Below are 25,000 nucleotides of genomic sequence, written 5' to 3'. Positions count from 1 at the left end.
GTTGCCAGAATGCAGAAAAATCTTTTCGAAACTCTTCGTTGACGCGGAAACGTTTGTCAACAACCTAGTTGCTTTACTTTTAAATATTTTAATTACCTTTTAACACTTTTTCCATGTAAATCTCCTCAGGCACTTAGAAAGGTTTTTCTTACGCCTGAGATAACTTCTCTAAAAGAGAAACGATTTTCGTTACCCACAGTTTAAACTACTCTCATTCTTTATCTTGTTTCTAAATCTACATATGCAGAAGACCGACGTCCAAGCTTTGGAAGAGAAACAAAGGGAGAGACAAGATCATCTTAAGAAATATTGCAAATCGCACAATCTTATCCATTTTAACGGAACTATTGACCGGAAAAAATGGGATATTTTATGGTAAACGAGAAGTATAAAGTACTGTATTGCTATATCCCTAAGGTGGCGTGTACTCAGTGGAATAAAGTATTTTACGCTCTCAAAGAACGCCCGAATGTCCACCTTGACATTCACAATCCAGGAAACTACAAGTGGCTTAACAAAGGTTATTCTGACGAGGAAATTAAATGGAGGCTCCAAACTTACTTCAAATTTGTATTCGTTCGTGAGCCTTTCGAAAGGTTGCTGTCAGCCTACCAAGACAAGTTTGTTGAAACGCCAGATATACATTACATGGAAAGATATGCAACCAAGATTATAGACAACTTCAAGCACTACACAGATCGCAGTTCAGACAACGAGTTAACATTTAAGAAATTCATATACTACATAACCAGCATTGGGTTCAACAACGATCGTCACTGGGCAACGTACGAAAGCCTCTGTCTTCCTTGCGATATACAGTACGACTTCATTGGTCATTTCAACGACATGCAAGAAGAAGCTCGGTACGTTCTCCGACGGACAGGAATGGACAAAGAAGTGACTTTTTCGCCATTTCTCAGCCATAATACATCGAGTAAAATGATGACGAATTTCGCTACGATTCCCAAAGCTAAGATTCTTCAGCTTGCTAAGCTCTTTGAGAAGGATTATCAAATGTTCAATTACCCCTTTCCAGGAGTTCTGTCAGACCTTCTGGGAGATTTTACGGGTTAAGATTTATATTCGCTAAACACTGAGGAAAATGGAACGTTTAATTAACATTTTTAGGAAAGGAAAGGAACTTTATTCAAGTGTCTAGTCTTCTAGCGCTGGAGCACTAATTGGGGACAATGTAAACTGAAATCAACAAGTTAACGCAAATCAAATCAAGCGTTGAGTTTTTGGGGGGAGGGGAAAACCGTAGATTCCCAAAAAAGACCTCTCGGATAAGAGTAGAGAACCAACAAATTCAACCCACATCATTATGACGTCGATTCTAGGAATCGAATCCGGGCCACATTGGTGGGAGGCGAGTGCTGTTACAACTATGCCAGCCCATGCCTAAAAGCATGTTAATTAATTCCTGCTAAAATTGTTCAATTACCAGCGTGTACATTTGCACCGTTTTTGACATGTTATTGAATGTAAAAGTGGGCTAAAGCCCTTAGGAGTAACTTTCTATGAAAATGCAACGGGATACCAACTTTGATAAATAAAGCTAGCTGGACGAATTTACTAACTGTTTTGCAAATCGATGTTTTTTTTTTACTTTGTTTAATCCGTTTAATCTTACATACATTTTTCTCGTTTTGTTCTTTCGTCTTGTATTCTGTATATGTGATTGCATTGTAAACGTGCACATTTGTCTGCAGGTATTTGTGTTTTTCAATAAAGATGTATTCATTCATGCACACACATTTTCAACCGCTCCCGTATGACAAACATTTGAATAGACGATTGGACATGGACGGCAAAGAGAACTAAAAACTATCCGTCCAGTTTCCGTACCACGGAAAAGCAAAGCAAAGCAAATATGTTTTGCGTCAGTCAGTTATCTGTCCGAAACTGAAACACCTTGCTATTTAAAGGGACACGGTCACGGTCTGTGCATGCTCGTGTAACTGATCGAAATTTGAAAAAGTCAGCCTGACTTTTTTCAAGTTACTAGCAATCACAAATTCAAAATGGCGTCTAGCGGAGGATCCGGGCATGGCGGTAAACGCATCAACACAGGGCGGAAACGAAAGGTCGAAGACAGAGGGGAATTTGCTTTAGATAAAGATAGCATTTGCTTTCTCAGGTATATTAAGGCATGGATAAACAATGATTTAATAAAAACGTAATGGGGGGGGGGGGGGGGGGTGGTCTAAGTCGGAGCACTTACGCATTAGAAAGATGAAACTTTGCCAGACACATACATGTGTAATTTCTGTCAATTTGGTGTGTTCCAATTATGCTTATGTTGTCACGTGACTGCACGCGGCCAGAAAACAATAAAATGTCTTTAGACAAAAATGGCAACACTTTTTCTTGCGAGTTATTAAATCGGACTGGTTTAGGACAATGTGTAATGCAAACTTCTACAAAATTGTGCTTGGCCTTTTTTGAATTTTTTACCGTTTTTGAAAATAAACGGTTTTTTCAACTAGACCCAGTCTCCCAAGGCAGTTTTATCCCATCTTGACGCCTTCGCTTTTAAATATCTAACAAAGGCCAAGCACAGAAGTGATATATTAATCGGCCTTAACATTATGCAACCGGTAAAACAATTGAGAACACACGAAAAAGTGTTGCCGTTTTTAAAACGTATGGAGGTCACGTGACCTAATTTGCATAATTAAAAAAAAAAGAAATTGACTTAAACTAAAAATGTAAGCAGCTGACAAAGTTTTATGGGTCTACATCTGAAGCTGTAAGAGATAGACCACGCCTCACTTTTGAAGTGAGCAAATTAAGGCAAATTGAGACCCATGCCTTAATTTAGCTGAGTTATATAAACTTGATTTAATGCAAAATATATGCTGAATTCTTCAACTTACCGATATTTCCATAATGGCGGTCGAGCGCGACAAGTCTCGGAGAGAGTGAATGCTACTGCGCATGTCAACCCGTGACAGTGTCCCTTTAAATTTCAATCGGGTTTCCACCCCAAGCAGTCGACACTAACGGAAATTTAAACGGTATATGGTTTTAGATTATCAAATATTTTTTCATTTACTCAGGGCCTGTTCACATGGAGATGGGGGACTCCGGGTAGGTGAGGTTCCCCGCCTCGGTGGGGTAACTAATTTCTCTATACAATTTCTCTTGCATGTGAAGGCTCGCTTTTTTTGGTTAGGCGCGGTACCTAACCTAAGCGGGGTCTCCCACTTCCATGTGAACAATCCTTTAATCATGGCATTCTACAAAATAAGATGAACGAGCATTTTGGTGTCATGGACATGGAGCTGAAGTGGTTCATCGTATTTGACAAACCTAGAAGAACAATGGCATTATCAATGATAAGGAAATAATGCTTTGCGGAGTTTAGTTTTTGTGTTCTTTTTTGTTTGTTTGTTTGTTTGTTTTTTTTTTGCAGTTCCGTTTATTTAGCCACACTATTATTACAGCACAAAAAAAGGTTGACACATGACAAGGGAGCCCTGAAGAAACCATGGGGCTTATACCTGGACCCCTCGCTACAAGAAGAAAATATAAAACAGAAAAACCTTACATGGACTGATAAACTATAAGAACTGCACAACTAAATTACCATAATGATTAGACATAACAAGATGTTTTCCTTATTTGACGCTGGTGGTAAGTAGGGGAAGGCATTAAAATATGATTAATATGACAAAAGATAGAGCGAGTTTCAATCGAGTGACGTAAAACCAAAACCAAAGTAATTACTTTGGCCAATCAAAAAGGACGGAAACAATCCAGTAACCAATCAAAACTCGAAGTAATTACACGTAACGGACACAAAGGGCGGGAAAATGTGAACACGCGAGTCACGATTGGTTTTGGTTTCACTTCTGATTGGTAGAAAAAGTGGCGCGAGAACTTTGAACCAATCTCTGAGTGAAGTAATGCAAAACCAAAGCAATTCGCTAATTACTTTCGACACTCAATTGAAAACCACTCTAGTAGGGTAGGTTGAATTCCAAATTATAATCCAGTATTGAAAATAAGGGTAAACTATTTATGTATTATTGTATTACTTTTTGGGGTTCAACATACCATAGTAACCTAGCCTGCGAACGTAGACGTATTTCCGGCGGTCGTTACTCTATGAATTTATACATGTGCGAGAGGGAGATCATTTTCGTCAACGAAAGAAATTTCTACACTAATTTACTACAATAGTCAAAAACTCGAACAGAATCATCTGTTCACGCCGCCATAATTCTTAAATAGCCGTCAACAATTCGTGAACCGCGAGAAAATCTCAAAATTCGATCAAAATCAAGCAAAACAGACAAAATCTTCGGGAAACGGAAAACGTTTTCTAGGAAGTGAACACTAGAATGAGACAGCGGTTTCCAGTCTCTAAGAGGACTCGTAATTACAGTGAAACCTCTATATTAAGACGACCCCCAATCAGCGGACACCCTCTGTTAAGCCGCCGTGTGTCGGAGAAGAGAAATAGAGATCCCCAGAAATTAAATGCGATGGAGAAGCGCTACAAACCCCAAGAAAAGCTTCTCGAATATGCAAGATCTAAAGTCAATGAACAGATCTGCTGCAGGAAATGGTTCTTCAAAACCAGAAGCAAGCCACAATTCATGATTTCTTTGGAAAATAATGTGACATGACTGAGACACTTATAGAAAATGCGAAATATATGTATATTATGATTTTGAAAATTATGTAGGATAAAAACCGTTTAATGTGCTGATAATTAACAAATATTGTGCGATTTATCCAAAAACGGACCTCTACTAAGCGCCCACCCTCTATTAAGCGGACACTTGACAAGGTGCCAAGAGGTTTCTCTGTATGTGGCCATGAATTGCCATTTGGTATGCAAAGGGTTGATTTTTACCTGTAGTTTAATGGAGCCAAAAGCAAAGAATTGCTTTCATTTTCATTTCAGGCATCCTGCTGATAAACAGTCCGCTGTTTACAGATATTTCGCGACCATAATTTGTTGCCTGTCACCTCGCAAGGTTCATTTATACACAGTAGAACACATATAGTTGCGTATAATTACAACAGTAAATGTATTTCCTTATTCAAGCCAAGCGGCTAGGAGTTTCTCCTCTGCGCCTTCCTCTTTATTTTAATGTTGCAGCCGAAAGGTGTGATATATGTACAATTTGTTAAACTCAAGTAAAGCTATGATCCTCGCAGTTATAAAAGCAATTTTAGCAATTGCGTAGAGGAGAAGCCTGAAAAATTCAGGACTTCAACAATCATTGATTCATTCATCACGGAAACATAAGAACCCATAAATGAGACAGCTCCCAACGTCATTGACTTCATATCTCAGTTGGTTGAGAGCGTTAGAGCGTTGCACCGAGGTCACTGGTTTAAATTCCGTTGAAGTCCTGAATTTTTCAGGCTTCTTCTCTACGAAAGTGCTAAAGTTACGTTCATAACTGCCAGGATCATAGCTTCCCTTGATTTCATATCCGCAGTTCAATATATGATTCATTTCATACATCATTTCGTTAATTTGTAACTCTAAAACTAGTCTTTCCAAATTGATCAAAACCAGGAGCCCAGAACCTGGAGTCTACCACTCCAATACTTGGTCTGCGTAACTGCATTTTCACAGATCAAGTTATTTTTAGACGAATTCTGAAATAAGATTTGGCTTGCGCGAGTGCCTATTCTCAATTACATGGGTAACAACTTCTCATGCAAGACTTGGGATTGGCTGGACAGGTCTGGTTTCGCGGGAAAATCGATCTAACAATAAATCGGCTTGCAAAAAACGCTCCTATTCATTGGCTCCTGTTAAAAGATAAAACATGCCCTCCCCCTCAAAAAAGATAGAGCAAGAGAAAATAATGCGCAAAAAAATTGTTACAAGGCCAATGGAGGGAAAAAATCCATGCGAGCTGAAAAATTCTTATTTCATGACATGTAATAGTGAAGCTCCACATATTATAGACATTGGAGATCAAGGGGAATGCAACCCAATGGTCACTTGATATGACGTCGTAGATGACGCCATACACCCTATAAAGAGCAATATCTCGAGAAGGAAACATCGTTAGATAATCCTTCAAAATTGTGCAAAGCTATTACCGTATGTTGGACGGCCAAGAGGAGGTAAATATCATAGACCATTTTTGCAGATACGGCAGCCATTCTATTATTTCAAATAGCTATTATGGGATGCACAGGGCGCAAATATATATTAATTTGCCCACTAAGCATCCCATAATGTGTTTCGAAACAATAGAAATAAAAATGGCTTCGTATCTGCAAAAAGGTCTATGGCCACCTAGTATGACGCCAGTGATTACGTCATCAAAACTAACATCGATCTCGAGAAGAAAACGTCAGCAGACACCCAAACTTGGGCAAAGTTGTTTGGGGTCAAACATGGACACGTGCCATCATATCTGGTCTGAGAGGTCCACTTTTAGGCAGTGTGTAAGTCTTAATATAAAAAAAAGTTACTCTGTCACTTATGTCGGTTACCAGCAGACACGGAACCAACTACTACTGTGGTGTACGATCCCCTGGGGGACCGCAGTTGCAAGTCTGCAGCTTTCTGTCCGCCTTTGAATAAACTTGGAATTTGCCGATCCCCTGGAAACTATGCGCTACGAGGTCATAGAATATCTAGACAGAAAAAAATGAATTTCCCAATTTAGAGACATTATCAGTGTTTTCTGCACCGGAGGAGTACCTAATATGCATGGCTTACCACAGAACTTTCGGGGATAAGTTGACATTGTAGACAGCAGCTAGTTTATTCAACTTTGAGATATGTCAACGTGAAGTCCTGCATTTTTCATGCTTCTCTACGCAAGTGCTAAAATTACGTTCATAACTGCCAGGATCATAGCTTCACTTAATTTCATATCCACAGTTCAATATATGATTATTTCATATATCATTTCATTCGTTGAGATCTGTATTGTTTCATCTCTTGGCGTCGGTACACAACATAACTTTCAACGATTATCTTCCATCCCTTTATTGACTGTCTATATTGGCCACTACTCAGAAAACCAGGGGAAACATGTCTTTCCCCAAGACAGTGAATCAGCTCATAGAGGTGACAAGTTTGCTCGGAACCCAGAGATCGCCACGATCTAGATGAAAATGCAATGCCGTTGATTAGCAAGGGACAACAACAACCTCGAGGAATGTCAGTTTCATCGATCGACAGACTGGTCAACGAAATCGTTTTGAAGGAACTAGAATCTGCAACTAGTATTGCTGTCCGACATCGGGTGTTTCGTGGCATCATCCATATCGCTGCTGTGTGCATGCGCTTTCGAGAGGTCATGAAGACGCTTACCAACATGTTGCATCGGTTATTTAATATTGGCAATTTGGGAAGTGCCAGAAGACTTAGTCTAATGCGTAATTTCGGGCCTGGCAGTAGACTAGACCCTAAGAAAGTAGCATTGCTGTATGGGAAAAGAAAAAGAAAAATGCCAGGACGCCTCTTCATTGAGATTTTCAAGCTATCAAACGCCCATATTTAGCTCTTCATGGGTCTTTATTGGAAAATATAAAAGAGAAAGGAGTTTTTGGGTAACAATTTGGCCTTAATTTAAAAAAAAACCAAATATAATGAAATTTTACCAAGAATGCAATCTTTGTGACATCAAGGAACTCTGTAAGACATTTTTGTGTTTTCATTGCCAGTAGACATAAAGTAAAAAGTAAAGTAATGCAACCATATTTAACGTCGATAACTCGTAACAGTAATTCAACTGACAAACCTGAGGTCGACGGTGCGCTCATTTTACTCCCCCCTCTCCATCAGTGCTCCGTTTTACGGGTATTTAAAGCTACTTAGCTAAACGGAAAGGAAAGAAGTCGAAACAAGGATGCGAGATCCGGGAATCGAACTCAGGACCTCTTGCACCAAGGCCGCGCACTAACCGACATCGACATCGTTGATATTGGACATCCATCTTTTGATTAACTGACACCTGTCAGAACAAGGTATCCGCTGACCAATATCACACGACCATATCGCGGGCTCAAGCTTAAGCTCACCGAGGTTAGCTATTTTTTTGAAGTTGACCACTGGCCAGGTACTGGTTTTCGATGGGATTGCAGGCTCAACCTAGGTGAACGTAAGAGAGGCTTCATTTTTCGCGCGCTTTCTGTGGCTCGATGCGGCTACACGGCCATACTATATATCAACGAAAGTTCTTACACAGTCAAATGCTTTTCGTGTTCAGGTGGAAAACGGTTTGGATGATGTTTTCTTTCTGCATTTTTCGCTGGTTTGAATCCAGTTTGACATATCACGATATCTGTGGTCCACACTGGTGGCTACGCAGTTATTCAAGTCAAGCATCGGCGGGATGTCAACTTAAAGCTGAGTGTTTATTTTTAATTTGCTTAGAGCCGCTTTTTTCTCTATATTTTTCTCTGTATGCCATTTTTGGCATATCTTTAGAAGCGCTGATAAGGTTACGTGATGCCTGGAGGACCTATGTCTAGAGCAGAAACGAAAGGACTGAGCGAAAGAGAACGACAACGACAAAACAGAATACCAGTAATAGCTCATACTTAGCACACAAATTCTTTCCTTGGGCACTAAACCGTTTGTTATTTTTACGGATGCGTTATTTAAAATGGGTGCCGTGCGTATTTTTAAAAGGTGGTTTAATCGGTTCTTCCTTTTTTCAGGAATGAAAATCGAATTTTTATTGTCAACTGGAATTAAATAACAATTATCTGCGGTACTCTTTTGGACATAAGGAAAAAGTTGATTTGTTGGTTTGTTTCTTTTCCTCTAAAATGCGAGCGAACGCGTGCTTTTTTAATCCGCTTGCCCAACTGGTTTTTGTTGTGCCTCGACAGTGACAAGAAAATTTTGCCCTTATGTTATAAACACGTTTTCGCAATGAGTTCTCGTAAAATTAGGGGGAAATCTCAGTAGCTTGTGTTTTCAGAAGTTTGTTTAAAGCACCCAAATGTTATTTAAGTGTTGGCGCAGATCGTGTTTGAAGTTCTTGGTTGCATTGCCGTAATTTGCCGATTCTTGTACTAAGCCAACCTGGCGTGTTTCAATGAAATACATCAAAAAGTGAATGATCTTAGTGGAATAAAGTACATCAATAAAACTCTTCTTTGACCTTGAACTGACAAAGTTGTTTTTGTGGCTTCTAATCTTAGCATGATTCCTTTTTTTCGTTTTCAATTTGCTCGCTGAAGTTGTGCTTAATGCTTGTTTTCTTTTAAAACTCATTCGGTTCAAAAAAATAGTTATTGCCAAACTGGTGAATTGCATAGTAAATTATACTGGAAAAACCGATGTCGCACTCATCGCTTTGTAATTCATGCGATATCGGTTTTTAGCGTAAAATTTACCGAGGAAGTCATTAGTTAGGGAATGAATTTATCTACAGAAGAAAGCAAAGAAAATGATTTAATTATTAAAGCAGCAACCGGAAACATCAAAATGCCGACAGTTCGAAACCTTTTATTTTCACAAACCGTACAGGCAGTAAGAATAAATAACCAGGGAGCTCCGCTTTTAGGCTTGGCTAAATCTATATATTAGATTTTACTCTGTCTAACGCCAAACAATTTTATTCCTCAATTCGGGCCATTTTAGGAGTCAATGGATTAAATGCAAGACAAGAGATGAATATTTTGAAAATGTAGCCGGTGTATCATTACGCCTGTGACAGTCTTGTCTATCCGTTTCGCCTTTGTAAGTGGCGCTAAAAGAACACTGGTCTTTAAAATTCACGTATTTTAGCACTTCAGTCATGTTTCTGGATCTTGAATAAGAGCGTTGTTATGGTCAAAAACAGCCATGAAAAAGAAGACACAAACTGCGTCATTATCACTCTCGTTCCCAGAGCTGCGTTCCTCTTGGCCAGCGCCTCGGATCGAGGCCTCGATCCGAGGCGCTGGCCAAGAGGATCGCAGCTCTGGGAACGAGAATGCGTCATTATCGACTTCTCATCACGCATGATCGGTGATACTTTGTTTCGTGACATAAAGATACATAACGAGCGAGAACAAGATATGATGAGGTTAGCGCAATGAAAAGACCTTTAGCCAGATATTATGAAGTAGATTTACCAGAAAGGTAAGAGGAAACTTTACCTATCTTAGGCTATGGTAAACATGTGCTCACATGGTAAGCGTTAAAAAGAAAGAAAAGCATCGAAGCGATTTTTGCCATTTCCATTTCGATGCCTTTGTGTTGCTACACCTCAACCATGACAAGGCAGACGTTAAGAAAACAAAATTAACAGAGATGAAGATAAAATAAAATTTGAAGAAAACTGGGGCAAGAGAACGCATAGAACTTACTATAACAGTACACTTCCTTTGTGTCGGTCATCTAAAGAGACTGTCTTCAATAGAGAAATATCACGCAAGCAATTGCCTTACACGTCTTCTCGTAATTGACATGAGTATGTTCCAGAATTGCATCTTAGCATGCTAAATACAGGATGAACTTCAGTGATGCAGTTTTGGTTGGCCGGGAAACAACATTGTGCCACCTAATTGACATGACGGGAATAATAGAGCCCTTGCCAAAATGCATCATGCATAGTTTTCTATCTGTGCATAGTTGATGTCTACCGAAACACTGATGGCAATTTCTTCTTCGTACTTTCTGGCTTATTTTAACAGAACAAATCACCTTGAATCAACGTCTTAGTAGCTTTGAAATATCGCCCACCCGACACTTTATTAATGATAAAATCACATCGCATGCAAGTTTCTTAAGCATCACGAACGCTATGTTTTGTTTTTACTTTCGAATTGAGCATGGGTACTTCACAAGAAACCGTTGAGGTTAAAATTAAGATCGATTTTCGAAGAGAAATTGCCACCCTGAATTGCTGAAAAGAAAAGCTCGGCTTTATTTATCCTAAGAATGGAGTCGGACTGATTGACCATGAAAGTGCACCCGCTACATACGGGGCTCTAAAACCTCTAAAAGTTATAGAATATTAAATGAGTGCTATCTTCTTACACGTCGTAAAAAGTGTAGTTACTGAACCGTAAATTGAAAGCTAAAATTTTACGAGAGTGCTTATGCCTAAAGTATTTGTTTTTGAAAAATGAGTGCTTAGAATTTTATTGTAATCAGTGCTTAGGCCTAAAAGTATTTGTTTTTGAAAAACGAGTGCTTAGAATTCATGGTGATCAGTAAAACCAACCAAACCTAGTGTGCAGTTTAGACGTTCTAGAACTCACTTAGGGAGTATTGCTATCCTAGAACTCTAGACATTCTAGAAGTTAAAACATAGAACGTCTAAACTTAGAACTTAAGAAGTTTCCACTTACGACCGTTTTATCTAGAATGCTATAAAACCATAACTAGAGCGGTTCTAGAATGCTATAAAACTTTTTATTTATAATTTCAACCATTTTAAATTCTATATAATCACGCACTTTTTAGAGCTCTTCTAATTAGAGCAGTTCTAGAATGCTATAGGACTTACTAATGTCAAGACATGCACCTTTATGCAGGTTATGTGTTCGATATTATTACTATAAAACGAGTTCAAAAGTGTTGGTTTAGGTGGCTACTGAACCATACATCCTAAGCTGCTATATGCTGCAGCTGACTTTGATAGTCTAACGAAACACCTTATCTTACATTCATGGCCTGTGATGACAAATTCAAGTGTAGTTAATTTTCATTAATTGTCATTCCACTCACCAGAGTTAAGTCGAAGAGATTACCAGAAATTGTTACGTAAGCTAACAAGGGCAACTCTGCTAAATTTACCAAATTCTTGGTTTCTTTTTCCTCGGCGAGAACATCTATTCCTGGAATTTCCTTGTGATGTAGCCAGAACATTCTCATCTACTGCAGGACGTTGCTACATCCAGAAATAATGTTCAGTGAGAACACCTGAGAATATCCTCAGGGACCTTACTGATACTAAATCAACTGGGTTGGACGGTATATCTGCTTGGATGATTCTCTAAGAGTGCTTACCCACTTAGTGGTGTCACGCTATCAATGATAAAGGCGCCACAGCAGATGAAGGCAGGCACGTAGATGTTGTTTTCCTGGTTTTCGCCAAGGCATTTTACAGAAGGGCGCATGGCATACTGCCACAAAAGTTGTATAACGATGCACATTTAAATAGTGTCGGGAAAGATGATCTAAACGACCGAGAACAGAGAGTTGTCATAAAAAAAAGGAATCTACTTGATGTGCTATTCGAGCGGGTGTACTTCAAGGCTCCTTATAATGTCTACATATCGGGCCCTTTCTTTTTCGTAATCATCATAAGTTATGAAGATTACGAAAAAGAAAGGGCCCGATATATAGATATAATAAGGAGCCTTGAAGTACACCCATTCGAATAGCACAGCATTATCTGCCTGGGCTAGCGATAGCAACACCGCGTCCGACTCGTTATAGTGTCGAAGACTGTGGTAAACTTCCCAAATGACCTGGTGGTCCGATTTACAGTTCGATCAAGAAAATCCATATTCCTGGAGTTAAAAAAACTTCATGGAGTTCAACGTAATCTTTTATGTAAATCACTGAAAGGTAAACACCTATTCACTCTGACTGCTTCCCTAGGGCCGCTGTTAACACGCCGGTTTCGTAATGATGGCTTGGTTACCAGCAACTATCATTTATCCTATAAAATAATATAAAATACTGAATTACGTAAACATGATCCTGGGTCTTATCAAAAGAATTTATAAAGGGCTTAATATAAGATGGTTCCGACACTGAGAATGTTTTACCTTGTCCATGCAGGTCAGATCAGAGTAGGTTAGTACTTTTCAGTGTTGTGTGGTTATCTTATCATGTAAATTTGGTAAGAATTAAGAGAAGTGCAACTGAGTTTAATTTTAAGTATAGACCAATACAAGCAAAGGAGAAAAAAGCTCCATTTGTTATGCTTAGAGCAAAAGGGGATGTTTGCATCTTTTGAAGTCCGTAAAGTACAGCTAAGGCTTCACGTTGAATCTCCGCATATCTTTTATCCACCATCTGTTAAGCTTCGTGATGCATAAGTAACAGGGCGCATTTGATTCTCTACTTCTTGAAGAAGCACACACAACCCAGGAAACAGGGGCTGGCATCAACCACTAATTTGATTTCTGCTTTCATTGAGTAGTATAGGCTAAACACGGGGCTTTCGGTTATCAATTCCTTAATTCCTTTCTAAGCTGATTTCTCTGCTGTTGTCCACCTCCACGGTACTCCCTTTTGTGTCAGCTTCCTTAGGGGGCCAGTAAATGTTGTTAGATGAGCCCCGTATTGTAAGAAATATGTGATGCTACCGAGAAATGAGCGTAATTGAGCTTGATCATATGGAAAAGGTGCCTCGAGAATGGCTTTCACCTTCCCTGGGACTGGTCGAACCCCATCAGCTGAAATAATATGTCCTAGGAATTTCAATTCGGACACTCTCATAATACATTTCTTTGCATTCAGCCTGATCCCCGAGGTTCGCGAGGTATCCAACGTCGTCCGTAGGTTCCACCAGTGTTCTTCTGGGGTCGATCCATACACAACGATATCATCAAAGTATAGTTCATCACACCACCCAGTCCTTCATGCACAATGCTCATAACTCTTTGATGCGCCTCTGGAGCTGACGCCAACCCGCCAACCCAAATGGCAACCTTTTAAACTAGTAGACCTTTCCAGCCGCCATGAAAGAAGTACTCTCTCGTGACTTCTCTGGCAACAGTATTTGCCAATACGCTTTCCTTGGGTCCAATGTTGAAAACATCTTTGCTCCACTGAGTTGACGGAGCAGATCTTGGATCCGCGGAATCGGAAACCTTTCTCGTATGACAGCCTTATTCGCCTCTCTGAGATCTGCACAGATTCTCAGCTCACCATCTTCGTTGTAAACAATGTGCATTGGTGATAATGATAATAATAATAACTTTATTTATCGACCTTCGGAAAAATATACAGTAGATTTACATGTAAAATAAACATATATCAAAACGCATGAATTAAGATTTCAAAGGTACACTTAATAGGTTTAACTATGATTAGCTTTGAATTAGTCTTGTTGCTGTAGGTATAAATGAACTCATAATTCTTTTAGTTCCTGATCTTGTTATTTTTACATTATTTTTTTGGATTTGACCTAAGGCTATAGTTCCTATTTACATGTGTAGTAATAAATACTTGATTAGGGTGTTCAGCATTGTTCAATGCTCTTTCGAGTTCTCATTTTATGTACTGTGATCGTCTTTCATCTAATGATGATAGGGTTGATCTAGCAGCATCAATGATGTCCAGACTCTTGTTTTGTACTCTTTGGAGGTCATCTGCAAGGTAGTGGGGCAGTCCGCCCCAAACCGGTGACGCATATTCCAAGAGAGGAGGAATTTTAGAACACTAAATGGTCAAGCCGACTTCCAATGGCATACCTGCTTTTCTGGTTTTTCGTAGATAGTAAAGTCTGTTATTTGCCTTTTTGACAGTTTGTTCAATGTGGTATCTCCTACCCATTTTATTTTGGTGCCATACTCCGAGTAATTTAAATTTAAGTACTCTTTCTAGATACACATCTTTGATATGCAGAGCGTCGGGTTGAGTTGGCGATTTCTGGAAAGAGATCAACATATCAGTCGTCTTTGTTGGATTCAACATGCATGATGTTGTTTCTATAGACCAGCTCTGCAGACTGTCAAGCACTATTTGCAGGTTAAATTCACTACCTTTTGGGATACATTCAAACTCGGTACAGTCATCTGCATATTTACACATCATTCCTCTTCACGAAGTTCCTCTGGAATGAAATCATCAAAGTCGTCAATAAAAATGTTAAATAGTAGCGGTGATATTACAGAGCCTTGTGGAACTCCTGCCGGACATAGTACACCCGGAAGCTTTACTTGTTGGGATCTACTTTCCAAGAAGATTTGGATCCAGAGCCACAGATGTTTGAATGTATTTCTTGATTTTAGTTTGGTCGATAGGATGGAACTATGTCAAAGGCTTTGCTGAAATCAATAAAGAGGGAATGGATCGCTTTTCGACCCTCTGGGGTGTTGTCAGTACAAGTAAACAAGATAGATAGATAGATAGATAGATAGATAGATAGATAGATAGATAGATAGATAGATAGATAGTTTATTGACTGAATAAATGGCAGCCCGTGAAGGCTGAATTACATATTCATAAAACTAGAATAGATAAAATTACAAAACTAAGTATAAATTGTATTGCTTATAAATCCAATTAAAATATCAATGTTAAAGTCAATGTTCATTGTTTCTGTTAAGACTGGAGGTTATAATAAATGTATTTTTGAAACGGTCGGTTTTCCACTTTGGTATAGAAAAATATCTGTTATGCCTAAGAGAAAGTATTGAATTGTTCTTGGGAGGGAGCAGCTTATTTAAACGGTTATCACTGACTTTACTATGGCGTCGAACATCTTATCGCAGATAGCTTCATTATAAGTAGTAATCTCTGGAATACCAAGAAAATATAGAGCATCGTTGTACGCTATACTAGGGCAGATGATTGCCAATTCTCTTTTCTGGATGCGCTCCAGTTCGATTTTCAAATACTTTGGTAGTGCATTGTGGAACACAGGTACTGCGTAAGTTAGGATGGATCTAACACATGTGGTATAGAATAGCAGAAGGTCACTAAAGGGCACTTTTGCCCTTTTTAGCTGTACCAGAAAATACAAACGCTTGGCTGCTTTTTTGACTATCTCGATAATATGATTGTTCCACGAAAGATTATGTGATATTGTTACGCCAAGCAACTTTGCACTTTGAACGATTTCTAATTCCTCTCCGTTGATAAGGATAGGGTTGAACTCCGGTGATTTCTTGGCGAAAGAAATTCGCAGCTCTTTACATTTGTCGCTGTTGAGTTGAACTCTGTTGTCGATAGACCACTGGATAACTTGATTGGTAATAAGTTGTGACTTGCTTAAATTACCTTTGGCAACAATCTCAGATATTGTCGTGTCATCAACATATTTCCATAGCTGAGCATTTAAAGAGCTGATTTCCAAGTCGTTGATCAGGACAAGGAACAACCATGGACCAAGTTTAGTTCCCTGAGGGACCCCCGATGGCACAGGTGCCCGCTCAGAGAAGCAGCCTTCAGATAATTTGATTCGCTGAGAACGGTCAGATAGAAAGTCGATAATCCAATTGATGATGTTATTCGGTAAATCTAATCTACCCAGCTTGCCTACCAAGATCGAGTGGTCTATGAGATCAAAAGCTTTTCGGTAGTCGAAAAGTATCACTCTAGCTGTTGCACCATTTCCATCAGCTCCCATCGCCCAGTTGTGTACCATGTGTATTAAAGCTTGAGTTGTTGATGACTTAGGAATAGCACCATACTGATTTGGATCGAGAACTTTTAAGACAGCCGGCTTCACATAATCGGCCACGATACAATCTTGAGCAATTTTCGATAGACATGAAGTTAAAGAGATGGGTCTTAGATCTTTCTTTAAGTCATTTACTGGTTTCTTCTTCTGTAATGGTGACACATTGGCAAGTTTCCACATGTGAGGTAGACGTTGTTCAAAGAAAGAGGCACTTATTATCTTACTAACTGGATAAACGAGGAGGTCAGCGTATTCACGTAGTAACCAATTAGGTATATCATCAGGACCGCTTGCCTTTGATGGATTGAGTTTCGACAACAACTTGTGTATACGGAGCTCCGATGTATCAGGGAATTTCGATGAGATTTCGTCAGTGGGTAGACGAGTCCGCGGCTGGTGCAGACGATACTCTTGTAGGAGTTCTAAAAAGGCATCGTTGATTGCGTTCGCCAGGTCATTTGGAGAAAGTTCTTGAACATCATGAGCATGAATTTGACTGATCAGATCGCTTGAATGTTGCTGGGCTCCGCGTAGTCTTTTAACTTCTTTCCACCACACCCTTGGGTTTTTCTCCTTCATATTCTCAACTTTAAGCTTGTAGAAATTTGCTTTACATACTTTCCTCTCGCGGTTTACAACGTTCCTGTACAGCTTGCATTGCACTGATTTGGGGCCCTTATTATGGAAAGCTTTTTGTCTTTTCAGAATTAGTGATTTTAAATGCTGTGTCATCCACGGGGCGTCAGATGAACAAACGCGAACTTTCTTGACTGGTATGAGAAGGTCAAGACCCGCGTGGACTGTTTCACACAACATGCTTAGCATGTCTTCGCAGCTTTCAAAGGAGGTAAACAGACTAGGCCAATCCATACTGCTTAAGAATCTTCCCATTTCGGCTTTGCGGCTTGCTCGCATATCACGCTTGAATACATACTTTGTTGAGCGACTGCTAACACGAGTCCTTGGTTCTGCTGCTAGGGTATTATGGTCTGAAAGACTGAACGGCGGAAAATGACGTGGATCATCATAGAAATCATGTAGGTTGGTCAGTATCAAGTCGAGGATTGCGTCCTTTCTGGTTGGCTTTTTAACGATTTGCTTAAGACGAAAGTGCTTCTTCAATGATTTAATGTCGAGGCGATTAAAGTCACCCGCAACAATAAGTGCACAGTTGGGAAATTTCGACTCAGCAAAAGAGAGAGACCTGAACAAATGCTCGCGCATGGAGGAGTTCTCGGTCTCAGCCCAGTGAGGATGGTAAACTACAGCAACAATAAGGGATGAGAAACCTCTTGGCAGGCGGTTTGGCCGTAATTGTACCCACAAGACTTCGTGATCGTCACAACAGGACAATTCTTGAAGTTGTTTGAATCTGGAACCGTTTTCTTTAATATAGAGGCAAACTCCGCCATGATCGTTCGACATTCGATCTCTCCGAATGATGGAATAACCAGGAATATCTACAACGGTGTTTGCGATGGTTGTTTTCAGCCACGTTTCGGTAATAAAGGCGAGATCAACTTGAGTACGAAGGAGAAATTCTTGCACTTCCACTAACTTTGGTACAAGAGACATTACGTTTGATACCATGATCTTTGGTGTATAAAAAACCGATCTCTGAGGAGATTGATCTGAAGGATTTGGTCCCGAGGCCTGTACTCCATCCCGCGAGAGCACTTGTAGATAGTTTACCACAGTTGAGTGAAAAGCGTTCCTGGCCAAGGTGTTAGCACTTCTAAAGGCTTTTGGCTTGCTTTTTCAACCGTTACATTATAACCTTAGTCTGCATTGTACCCCTGGTCTGCAGTCTTCATTTTACCCTGGCCAACTCAGTCGAAAATCCAACTCGAATTCCAACTCGAAAATCCAACACGAAATCCTAACTCGATAATTAGTCTATCTCCCTGTGAATCACCAGCTTGACAATGGTCAACTCTAACTAACAGCTTGGAAAGCTTGAATTCCATTTAAGGAGGCTCTAACCAGTTTAACACGTTGAAGAGAAACTCTTCAGAAAGACTGACACTACAGACTGTATCAGGTAACAGCAATGTTATTTTACCATATGAAACACCGATTATTGCCGAATAAGAGGCGGTCATTGTTGAAAGGTTACCTTGGCAACCTGAAAGCCCAGCAAAAACACCCTATATTTGGCTTTAGTTGCTCATATCTCAAAAACAAATTCGGGGACCCACATCTTTTATTGATAACAAAATGTTTTTATGCTCTTAGGCAAAATGATGTATACGCTGACGTGTGTGCTAGGCAAGTTTTCCTGAATATTGCTCATTTTGCCTTTTTCAGGGCACGAAAATCCTTTGGGACTTGAAAGCCCTGTTGGCTTTGTGTATGCACTGTGTACACTCCGACAGCAAGTATCTTATTGTTCTCTTTCAACTTGATCCCGAAAAAAAATGCGCTTGCTTGGTGTACAAATTACCAAGCTCATATTCCTCATTGTGGTTTGTGTCTTGGCGGTAGCTATTTTCTCAGGTAAGTTCCAATATTTCCTTAGAGTTCAATTTTTTTTAATGAAAGACCACCGCGATCTAAGAATAACAGAATTGATATTTAACAATTATTCTACGAGGGCGCGCTGGATAGGAAGTGACAGAAAACCAACGAGGCGCCCAAGTAGAGCAATTGTTTTATTAAAAACTCCATGGTGTTTCTGGGGGTAGTATTGTCGACTGAAGTATATTGATTTCTGCCTCGGTCTATTTCCGTCCAAAACGGCTTTTGTCGGTCATATTTTTCAGAGCTGCAAAAATGTTTTCAGCACGCTTTATTGCTGACGCGTTCCTTGACCGTATTAGGTAACCAGGTATATGAACTGATAGCCTGTGTCCGGCGAGCCAATGAAAATGTTGGAAATCTCATATCCGTCGTTCAGTTTTTAATTCGAACCCAAGACCTGGGCAACACTGGTCGGATGCTCCACCGCCATCATTGAACTCCTAGAACTCCCGGGAAAATACAATCATTGAATAAGGAGGGGAGGGGGGGGGGGGTGGGGTGGGTAGAGAAGCAAAGAAGACGTCAAAAGCCCTAACCTTTCCAACGGTTTTGTCTATGATTGTATGAGAGTAGGAAATCTGCTTTGAACCCTTACAACTCTCGTGGTATTTATCATAGACAAAAAGTAGTCGGGAAGAGCTGTATTTCAACCCCGCTTCGGTTAAAGCGCAAAAGAAATAGTTTTAATTAATGGGAAATTGTTGTGTTATCTTCGAACATTGAATTGGGCGAAGGTGGAAGAAGAAGGAAAAACCCTTCAGTTTTGTACAACATTGAATAAGGGGGGGTGGGGAGAAATGCAAAGAAGACGTCAAAAGTGCTAACCTTCCCAACGGTTTTCTCTGATTGCAGGTTAACCTCAGTAGCTCCCCAAGGGAAACTAGGGGCTTGGGAACTAGGTCGAAGTTCCAGTAGCTCAGTGCACTGGGTGGAGCATCCGAACAGAGTTTGGGAGGTCGCAGTTTTGAATCCTGCCTTGGACTCTGATTTTTCGGTTGTTCTTTCCCACGTCGCTAGGCAACTAGTTTTTCATCCTTCCCACGGACGCATTACACCTTAAATATCTATATATGGTTTTCCCCTGACGTCACAGTAGCCATGTTGGAGCACAGAACAACAGAGAAAAAAGTTTTTGGGGAATTTGACTCGCATTTAATGCAAAACATGAGTCATAATTTGCTATTGTTTTGTGCACGAGCATGTCCGTCTCATCACGTGGTTGAAAACTATCTGTAGTTGCATATATTTAGCAATTATTTGCCAATATTTACTGAGCCTGGGGCAAATAATTATTTTAGTATAATTTCAGAGCTGAACAACAAAGAAATCGATAGTTTGTTTAGCAAATCAGTTTTAAGGCCACCCTGATTGACAACAAGTTTGTTTTCTCGTAATGGCTTCCGTCTTGTTTCCTTGCCGACAATTACTAAATAAAACTTTGCAAATTAATTACGACTCTATTGTGCTACTTCACGAAACACGTATCAGACGCCCAAGCAGGCTATGTTGATGCTAGCTCTGGGAGAAGGCTGACTTACATTTGAAAAGTTTAATACCATACTTGGTTGCATTTTGCGTTGCCTTTATTTCCGAGATGTCCTCGTCGGCCGGCTACTGGCAGCCATTTTGTTTTGCTTTACATTCACCGCCTAGCGCGGTGAAAATAGCGTCATATAAGGAATCTCTCAGCCAATCAAATTGCTGGAAACTCTTTCTTCAGCTCTCAAGTTATACTAATTAACAATTATTCGCCGAGGGCGAAATAAATATTGATGATTGTTATGTACCTAGACTTTCACTCAACAAAACGAGCACTGTGATCGGTTGATTCTCGGTCACGAGCTCTTGGTCAAACTCAAATGTATCCGGACCTACGATTGTTGAAGGAAAAGTCTAACTATATAAGAAAGCACTTAATATACGGTCCCTCCAGAAACTAGTTAGTTTTGTTTTCCTCTAGTCCTGATGTTTCCCTCGGAAATGAACTGTTTCCCTCGGGACCATACATTAAAGTGCCCCTAACCCTTCAACTTACTTTTTTGGGGGTAGATTTTGACATCTTTCAAGAACTCATTTTCGGAAAAAATTTTCACAAATGTTGAACCCTTATTTTTTTACGAGCGCTTGAAGTTAGTAAAATTTGTAATTTTCTGCGCTCTATAAGCCCCGCTGGACAAATTATTCTCTCGTGGGCTCCTTAGGAACAAGCCAATGAGAAGCGTCTGATGACACCGCGGCAAAATGAGTGCGCAGGCTTGAGCCACGCGCGAATCGTTTCCACGCGCGAGGGACTGGTACCAATTAAATTTGCAATAGAAACAACAGCGCGGCAAAATGGCGGCAATTTAAATTCTCTGTGTTTGTTTTCATTTTGCGATGATAAGGACAACACTACTTTGATAAGGTTTAAATTTTGAAGAGAGCTTCCTGAAAGACTAATCTTCCATGTGTCTTTTCAAACCAAAAACTATACTTCAAACCAGGAGAATTTTACCTTGCATTCGAGCGCTAGAGCAAAAATTTTATTAGTCGCGATGGTCTCTGCGTTGGTAAACCTCTGGGGGGAAAACTGTGCACTGAGAAGGAAAACGCCGGCTAAACATCTTTGCAAGGGCAGAATGATAATTCCTTCTGCGAAGATGGCTTATGTTGCTCCTGTTGAATGAGGAAATCCTCTGTTTGTTTCATTGGAATCATTTTAAAGTGAGAAATAAGCTTAAGTTCTTTTCATGCCCGCATCCCACTCATTCGGCAACTTGGATAAGTCACTTACCTGCCCTCCATTCTCATATTTTACAACACTAGTTACTTTTACATGAGCGAGGCAATAAAATAAAGAAAATAAGTCTTAATTTTAAGAGAGGATCGCAAAAACGTTTTGAAACTAAGTATAAATTTGACTCCAATGCTACTTGATGTTTCCCTTTTACTTGGAGTTTGGCAGTGGTCCATCGTTGAAAATATTTTTTCAGTATTTTTCCTGCAGCTGGCTGGTAACTGTAATTTTTTTATCCAGCTTTGTCGATCACCTTGTAGAGCCTTACTGGGATGAGGGTGGGGACACATGAGAATCATGATAATGAAACCATTCACCTGCATGTGTTTGGAAAATACTGATTTCACTTTTGCATGCATTGCACCAGCAAAAATCCAGCCTAAATTTTGTGTAAAGATACTGAGAGAGGAATGTAATCATACATCCAGCAAGACAAAAGGCATTTCTGCTTCATACTCTAAAATTTTATTGTGCACAACTGATCCAGTTTCACTACCCAATGATAGACCCACAATGGCTCTATCTGGACCCACAATGACTCTATCTGATTCCTTTTCAACAACACCAACCACAACAACTACTATGGTATGTGTTACCACAAAACACAAAATACAGTAACTCAAATATCTCTCTAATTTTATTGTAGTAAGTACTGTATATTCATTATTAAGACTATTACAAGTAGGAGCATTCTCAGAAGTTAATATCCAAACCCATGCTCAGCAAGAGAAAGACTAGAATAACATACAGCTGTCTTTAAATGAAAGTAAGACAGTTTACTTGAATTAAAAAACTAAATTATATTTGCTTGTTCAAACATTGACTTAAAAGGTGTGGCAAGTAAATAATTATCGTCCCTTTTCTAGACAATTTTGAAGAGCTGTTTGGAAACCATCTTGTATTAATCACTGACGTGCTCACATCTGTGATGTTTAATTTGCAGTAATACTGTTGTCATCATGCAGGATCTCATGCAGGAAAAAATGAGAGATAAATAACAACCCTGGCTTTTTTCATCACAAAACCAATAAAATATTCAATGCTGAAATCCTCATCGCAATCTCTGAAAACAATCTGGAACGTTGCTTGCCATGCATGGTTTGACCAGATCAGCACACACACACACTAGGAAGAAAGCACTGAAATAAGAATAAATGACATGTTTAAGAAACAACAGGAAACTGATCAAAGTAAAGCAATAATATTATTATTTCTTGGTCATTTTCATGCACAGATGTCACTTAAGATACTTGAAAAAAACATGGAAATCTGTGCCCTATTTGTAAAGATCCCTCTATAAAAAAAACTAAACAACTTAACTGACTCTCTTAATAAGAGGTTTTGTCTAACAATGCAGGTAAAAACAGTTGCTCACATCTTGAAAGTAATGACAGTCAAAATGACAGCCAGCCAGATATCAACACAAGATTTCTTCAGGTCAGATGACTGGGACAATGAAATCAACAGAAATCTAGAGATCAATTAAATTTAATCATACCACAACCTAGTGTGTCCTGCAAAGCAACAAAGAGCTGGAAAGGAAAGAGCATCACCACCTACCATACAAACCATTGCTCTTGCTGTGGAGAACCAGGTCACAGAAAAATCCATGGCTCTCGTATCACATGTTAGAGGTTAAAACTTCTGTTGTGTCAAAACCCTTAGCGTTTTTAGAGGAATTGCCCTTCAGCGAAAAACATTAAACGAAAAATGTTGTCAGTTTAAAATTTAACAACTTTTAGGGTCTTCAACGGTGAGACCGAAACACGAGCAAACATGGTTTGGCAAAGATAACTTCCATGGAAACGACGTAAACAAATAAATATATTTCATGCCTAAAATAAGCTTACCTCTTTTGACTTTCTCGTTGGAAACAAATCGGAACTACTGTTAATTTTTTCTGTCGAGTCCATGTTGAGCGTGAGATCTTGATCATCAAAAGGTCCAATAGAACTTTTCCTTCACCGCCGAATAAACTCAAAAGCAAAGAGCTCAAAAGCTCTAATCAAATGAATCAAATGTCTTAGAAGCGAAGCATGCGCACTCATTTTGCGCCGCGGTGTCGCGTCTGATTTTAGCTGTGACGTAAGAAAAGGACACCATTCCCTAACATAAGAGTGCGAGTTCGAAGATTATTTGTGAAAACTTACAATTGGTCTGAAAATATGTCCTCTTCCAAGAGTTTTCCGACTCAAGTACGGAAGAGTATCTTTCGGACGATTCGGAATGCCTGGATTTTCAAGAAATAGAGACTGAGAGCAACGAGAAAATCAAGAACTTTTATCAGAAAGTTCGACTGCCGACAAAGAATCAGACAGCGAATTGCAAGCCTGTATGGACGAGCCTCTCACTGATGAAGAATGGCTCAAAAATTAAAGACAACAAAAGAGAGAAAAAAACAAGCAAGAAGTTCTTAAGAAGCGGCTAGCAGACGAAACCAGCGAACTTCAGCCGTCAGATCGCGTATCAGAAGGATCTTATGCATGCCGATTCCCTTCTGGTTATTGTTAGGTTGCTGCATCAATAAACCACGCAATTATAAACCATTTTCTCTGTGTTCTACGCTAATCTTCACACATACAAACAACTCAAGCTTGCACGATGTCCTTTTTTTACGTCACGCTCGATACTTTGGCCGTGGGGGACTGATGCGAACGATAGGTGAAAAAATAGTCAAGACCACCTCACTTTCAGCGCTCGTAAAAAAAGCCCGGATTCAATATTTTTGAAATTTTTTTCGAAAACAAGCTCTTGAAAGATGTCAAAAATCTACCACAAAAATATAACTTGAAGGGTGAGGGGCACTTTAAGTGTATAATATTTACCTAGACGTTGTCGTGGTAACTATTCCCCAGTATTCAGTGAACCTGAGGCGAATAACGGTTGTAGTATAATTTTTCAGCGGTAAATATCAAGAAAGTGGCAAAACAAAGATGCCTTAAAAACACGATTAAAAAACGAAACGAAAAGTACTTGTCTTAGGTTAGCAGCCGCGCCTCCAAAACGTTCTATTCACTCGAATAGGGCGGTGAATAAACACACCGAAACTTATTACATTCACCACTGTGAAAATTATAACTAATTAACAATTATTCCATGAGCCCGCGTTGGATACGAGATGGTAAAATAGGCCAACTGAAGGCGCGTAGCGCCGAGTTTGGCTATTACCAATCTCGTATCCAACAAGGGCCGGAAGGAATTATTGTTTTATTAAATTTTTTTCCACTCACCTGCGGTTTTGGCCTAAGTTTTAATTTTAGTTGAAGAAACGACCGGGGAAAGTGACTGCGAATTCCCAGCGCTAAACCGTTTAATGCTGAGGGAGATATTTGCCGAATTATTTCCATATGCAGGTCAAACGCATTATATAATTGCTGATAACCGAGATCAGTGAACCAATCAG

The 25,000-nt window shown here is 39.6% G+C and overlaps 3 protein-coding genes and 1 long non-coding RNA gene across 8 annotated transcripts in view; 3 read left to right on the top strand and 1 right to left on the bottom strand.

Annotated features, from left to right (window-relative positions):
• The window catches only part of LOC138023178 (uncharacterized), an 11,031-nt gene extending 9,278 nt beyond the window's left edge, over positions 1-1,753 (top strand). For all 4 annotated transcript variants that reach the window (XM_068870204.1, XM_068870210.1, XM_068870215.1 and 1 more), the window contains one exon: positions 248-1,753. In XM_068870204.1, coding sequence (XP_068726305.1) covers positions 248-379 — 132 coding nt within the window. In that variant the 3' untranslated portion in view covers positions 380-1,753. The remainder of the gene's footprint in view (positions 1-247) is intronic.
• LOC138037379 (carbohydrate sulfotransferase 11-like) lies at positions 649-1,074 on the top strand. Its single transcript, XM_068883313.1, has one exon. The coding sequence runs from the start codon at positions 649-651 to the stop codon at positions 1,072-1,074; it is 426 nt and encodes a 141-aa protein (XP_068739414.1).
• An 8,207-nt stretch (positions 1,754-9,960) lies between the features above and the next one.
• The window catches only part of LOC138023155 (carbohydrate sulfotransferase 11-like), a 44,535-nt gene continuing 29,495 nt past the window's right edge, over positions 9,961-25,000 (top strand). For both annotated transcript variants that reach the window (XM_068870192.1, XM_068870186.1), the window contains exons 1-2: positions 9,961-10,072; positions 18,609-18,797. In XM_068870192.1, coding sequence (XP_068726293.1) covers positions 18,719-18,797 — 79 coding nt within the window. In that variant the 5' untranslated portion in view covers positions 9,961-10,072; positions 18,609-18,718. The remainder of the gene's footprint in view (positions 10,073-18,608; positions 18,798-25,000) is intronic.
• LOC138038030 (uncharacterized) lies at positions 22,298-23,583 on the bottom strand. Its single transcript, XR_011130168.1, has 3 exons — positions 23,448-23,583; positions 23,158-23,281; positions 22,298-22,736 (listed from the first exon to the last, which is right to left on the bottom strand). It is a non-coding gene; the product is annotated as an uncharacterized lncRNA (long non-coding RNA).

Source organism: Montipora capricornis, chromosome 2 (genome assembly GCF_036669925.1).
Source record: "Montipora capricornis isolate CH-2021 chromosome 2, ASM3666992v2, whole genome shotgun sequence".
Lineage (NCBI taxonomy): Eukaryota > Metazoa > Cnidaria > Anthozoa > Scleractinia > Acroporidae > Montipora > Montipora capricornis.
This window is presented reverse-complemented; position numbering and strand designations above follow the sequence as displayed.

Coding starts and splice junctions, on each gene's coding strand:
- LOC138037379 (XM_068883313.1), top strand. CDS start 649: ATGGAAAGATATGCAACCAAGATTATAGACAACTTCAAGCACTACACA.